Source organism: Amaranthus tricolor, chromosome 6 (genome assembly GCF_026212465.1).
Source record: "Amaranthus tricolor cultivar Red isolate AtriRed21 chromosome 6, ASM2621246v1, whole genome shotgun sequence".
Classification (NCBI taxonomy): Eukaryota; Viridiplantae; Streptophyta; class Magnoliopsida; order Caryophyllales; family Amaranthaceae; genus Amaranthus; species Amaranthus tricolor.
In genome coordinates, this window is record NC_080052.1 from 21,176,568 (window position 1) to 21,181,394 (window position 4,827).

At 43.3% G+C, this 4,827-nt stretch overlaps 1 protein-coding gene across 1 annotated transcript in view; it reads left to right on the forward strand.

The window, feature by feature from the left end:
• LOC130815671 (uncharacterized) overlaps positions 1 to 880 on the forward strand; it is a 1,293-nt gene extending 413 nt beyond the window's left edge. Inside the window, exons 1-2 of the mRNA XM_057682159.1 lie at positions 1 to 442; positions 599 to 880. The exon at positions 1 to 442 is cut by the window's left edge and continues 413 nt beyond it. Of these exons, the coding sequence (XP_057538142.1) occupies positions 1 to 442; positions 599 to 880 (724 nt within the window). The remainder of the gene's footprint in view (positions 443 to 598) is intronic.
• Positions 881 to 4,827: the final 3,947 nt, after the last annotated feature.

Below are 4,827 nucleotides of genomic sequence, written 5' to 3' on the forward strand. Positions count from 1 at the left end.
CGTCATAATGCCAGGGAATGAGACTGGCAAGAGTAGCCTCCCCGAAGATCTTATGCCAATAATCTCTCCGCTGGCTCCGGAGATACTAAATACTCCCAACCCCGGGAAAATAAAGATCCCAAATATGGCGGCCTTCGATGGAACGTCCTGCCCCGAGGAACACTTGATGGCATACAAAAACTTGATGTTGCTGTACACCACCAACCCTGCATTGTGGTGCAAATTCTTCCCAACTACTCTCACAGGAGTAGCCTTGACGTGGTACACCTCTCTTCCAGGGAGAAGTATCCACACCTTTGCCCAATTAAAGAGCAAATTCCCGGGTCACTTTGTGGCATCCAGAAGGCAGGAGAAATCAAACTTTCATTTGCTTAGCATAACGCAACTGGAAGGGGAATCCATATCATCGTATCTGAGGAAATTCCACGAGGCAGTGTTGGAGGTAGCGGATTTGGAAGAATTAGTCGCCTTAAACGCCTTAATCAACGGAATGAAGGCTCAAAGGCTCAAGTTCCAGTTGGTCGAGAATCAAGTGAAGACATACGCGGAGGCCATGAAGCAATGTCAAAGCTACGTCACGGCTTCCGAGATATGTCAGGCACATGACCCCAAAAAACGAAGGTCAGAAAAAAAGGATCCAATATCCTCCAATCATTCCTCAAGGAACAGAGAGGAACATGCGCTGCGTCGTCCAGAACCTCCCTCAGACATTGGACCTCCACGATCCAGACATGTATATGTCGCTAAAGGGGAGTCCAGGACGCGGAATTTGCTAGATGGAGGTAACGATCCGATGTTCAACCGGAACAGGAAGGACATATTCTTCGCCATCCGGGATGAGTTGCCAACTCCACCTCCTACTACCACCCTTTCCGATTGACGCAACTACAATCTGTGGTGTGATTACCACAAAGAACACGACCACACTTTGGCCCAATGTCGCGAACTCAAGCGTATCCTACATTAGCTGGCCGACGAGGGGGAGCTATCAAGGTTCATCAATCAAAAAGACTATGGCACGAGAGGCGACGCGGAAAGAAGGCCTTAGAACCAGAAAAGAAACGAGGCTAGGCGCGAAAGTTCCAACACACAAGGAACCATCAATATGATTTTCAGCGGCTACACCGAGGAATATCCTACAATCTGCGCCGCGAAAGACAGCGTCCATACTCTGTTCAAAGGACCCCCAAAAACCACCTCAAGTGGGCCGATCATGAGATTTGATGCCACTACTTCCCAACCGTTGCAACAACCACACACTGATCCTTTAGTGGTTACCATCAAGATTGGGCAAATGATGGTGAGGCGAGTATTGGTGGATACCGGAAGCACAGCCGATCTTATAACGATGGAATGCCTAAGAAAAATGAAGTTCGAGGAAAAGCACTTACAACCCCTAGACAAACCGCTGATTGGGTTTGGGGGAAGTCAAGTCATCCCACTGGGCACGATAATCCTTCCCGTGCGGGTGGGGTAAAGAAACGGAAGTAGAACCATGCCCATATGTTTCACGGTGGTGGATCTAACATTTCCCTACAACGCTATCATGGGGCTTCCGCTCATTAACAAAATCAAAGCCGCGATCTTCCCTCATCAACTCCTCCTACAATTCGAGCAGGACGACAGACAAGTGGGCATCCTCAAGGGAGACCAGGTAATGGCCCGCCAATGCCTCATCAACACCATGAAACGAGGAACTTCCGTCATCCCTTCTAAAAGAGGAAGGGGAGAAAAGTCTCCTTCCGTCATGAGTATAGATGGACAATAGCCCTCATTCATCAGTCTCATTTTCAACTAAAAGCAGCGTTAGTCGAATTAGACAATAGCTCTCATTCATCAGTTACAATCTTTTGTCCGTCACAATTTCAATTTCAATATAGCAGAAGTTTCAACAATTCATTCATCATCCAACGTCAAATTCCAAAGTTTCCAATTATTCTGTGTTATATTCTACTTTCTCGTAATTATTTAGTCTTCAAAATGTAGAGTTGTCGGACGTACTCGACATCCGTTTACACAGCCTTAAGTTATCAAGTATCAAACGCCCACTAAACTTCCTTATTGCAAATCTTATTAAAATCATCGTTTTCTATAAACTCGGCAGAAATCAGCGGCATTTATGAATCGTTTTCTAGTCTTGAATTCATTTGCTAACGGAAGCGTTCACCACACATCCGCGGAAGTATTCTATTTTCCATAAACTGCCCGACAAATGCAAAAAGTAGTTGAGGCTTCGGAATTGAATCTTTAAAACTTGTGGAAGATATCACGAAGGAGCCGCGGTGGCTATAGATTTTCGAGAATATTGGTCGTGTCTGCAGAGTCTATAAGTCGGCCTCTATAAATGACCAACTTTCTTGCAATTTTTCTAAGTTATGAAGATTCCGCAATGAATCCATGCAGGTATTATTTATTCCGCGGCAATATTCTATATAGCTGAGTTCAATTGCCTTGGTGTTGCCCTACAATTCCTATAAGGCATGAAAAATTATTGTGAAAGATGTCCGTGTCATCCATAAGTCGGACCCCCAAAGAGAGGGTCAATATGCATAATTTTTCCAAGTATTTATTTAGCTGTATCCGTGGAGTCGATAAGTCGGATTCCGATTAGAATGGAAATATAGACAATTTTTCTAAGTACCTATACACTTGAATGTTTCCGGGGAGTCGATAAGTCGGACTTCCAAGGTATGTGAAGATGTCGATATTTTCTCTAAGTTATCAGGCTTCCTCATGAAGCCGGAGGATCTATAAGTCAGACCCTAATTTAAACCCCAAAAGGTAAAAACGTTGGGAAAAATCTAAGTATAAGGATTGTTCATTCTACCATCTGACTTATAGATGTGGCGGATCTTTTGCCGCGTCACTCGTGATAGCTGCAGAATCAAAATGAAGCCGCGTCATCCTCCTCAATGTTACAAACCCCTACATGATCAGCTTCCAATTTTTTAAAGTTCCAATAAATCCGTACTCATTGTGGAAGGTGTCCGTATGGTCGATGAGTCGGACTCCCAAGTGCCCCCAATAATTTTGTGATATATTCTAAGTATGGAAGGATTTTCGTATTGTCCGTATGGGTGAAGACGCTACATTCATTCCGCGGCATAAAAAGTATTTGCTCATTCCGCGTCATAGAAAGGTAAGGGGCTTGTTAAGACGAGAAAAATTGCGAGTATTTTTATTGTTCCGCGATGTCGATAAGTCGGACACCGAAAGTGTATGAAAATATTGATAATTTCTCTAAGTTATCAAATTTCCTATCGACGCCGTAGAGTCGATAAGTCGGACCCAAAATTACACTCCAAGGGAAATATAAAAATTCTAAGTATGGAGATTACCCATTCTACCGTCCGACTTATAAAACTGGTGAATCCTTATTCCGCGTCATCCAAGATAGCCGCGGAATACAACAAGGACGCGTCATTCTCCTTAGCGTCATGAGCAACTTCAAATTTTTCAAAGATTCTTATCAATCCGTGAAATCAATAAGTCGGACCCCCAGGTGCTCCCAATCATTTTTGAAATATTCCAAGTATGGAAGAATTTTCATGTTGAAGGCATAGTTGAAGACGCGGACTATTAGTACGCGTCATGGTTAAATCGAAGGCGCGGAAATATTCTGAGATGAAGTCCAAGCCGCGTCGTCAAATTCTCACGTGATTTATTACTCTAGCTGAGACAAACTTATTCCGCGACATATTATCCTCCTAAAATTCCACGGCACATAAAAGCAAGGAAGAACGATAAGGTTGCTATCTTGTCCGTGGGGTCAACAAGTCGGACCCCCCTTTGGTAAGCAAACTCTAAAAAATATTCTAAGTCATTAAATTTCCATGGTATATGGGTAGTGTAGCTGAAAGTATCAAAATAAAAAAGGTTCGCGTGAAATGCTTCATAGATGGTAAGGTGTCTCAGTTGGTCTGATGTGCTGCACTCTATCCTAGAGGTCGTGGGATCAAACCCTCCTATTTGCATTTTGCTGCTAGCTAAGTATACTCCGCGGCTTGAGTTATTCTTTTCGCTTTCCCCTTGGATATATATAAAAAAAATAATAAAATAAAATAAAAAGTAAAAAAATAAATAAATAAATAAATTTAGTTGATCCGCATAGTAGACAAGTCGGACCCCCTTTGGGGGTGATCTTGTCTCAAAAAATTCTAAGTATGGGAACTCCCGCGGCATTAAAGTATCATAGGCTGGGCTGGAACTATCAAATTACAAAAATTCGCGATATGCTACATAAGTAGAAGGCTGTCTCACTTGGTTCCAAGTATCGCACGTTGTATTGGAGGACGCGGGATCAAGCCCTCATCTCTACATTTTTGCTGCCTGGTGATATAAGACAGCTGGGCTACCTCACGGCACGCTACAAGCCGCGAACTTCGGGCGATTTATTCCGGGATGTCAGGTAAAGATTCTTCGTGTTAGCCGCCAAGTCGACAAGTCGGACCCCATTGTGTGGGTCCAAACTCGAAAATATTCTAAGTACTGAAAATAGTCACGTCATCCAAGTATTCAAAGCTAGGCGGGAAGCATCAATTTAATTATTAGTCTGTGCAAGTTATTACATAATAGCAAGGATGTCTCAGTTGGTCTCAAGTGCTGTCTGCGGTACTAAGGGTTGCAGGATCAAACCTCCATAACTACATTTTTGCTGATTGTGTGATACGGATGAAGGGAGCTATTCCGCGGCATACGTCAAGCCGCGACTCGGTTGGTATTACTCGTTCCTCTCTAATTCGGAGCGTTTTTCACGATGACTTTGAAAAGGTCCTAATTTTTTGTTACAACTCGAAATTCGGCATATGAACAGTCGATTCGAAGCTT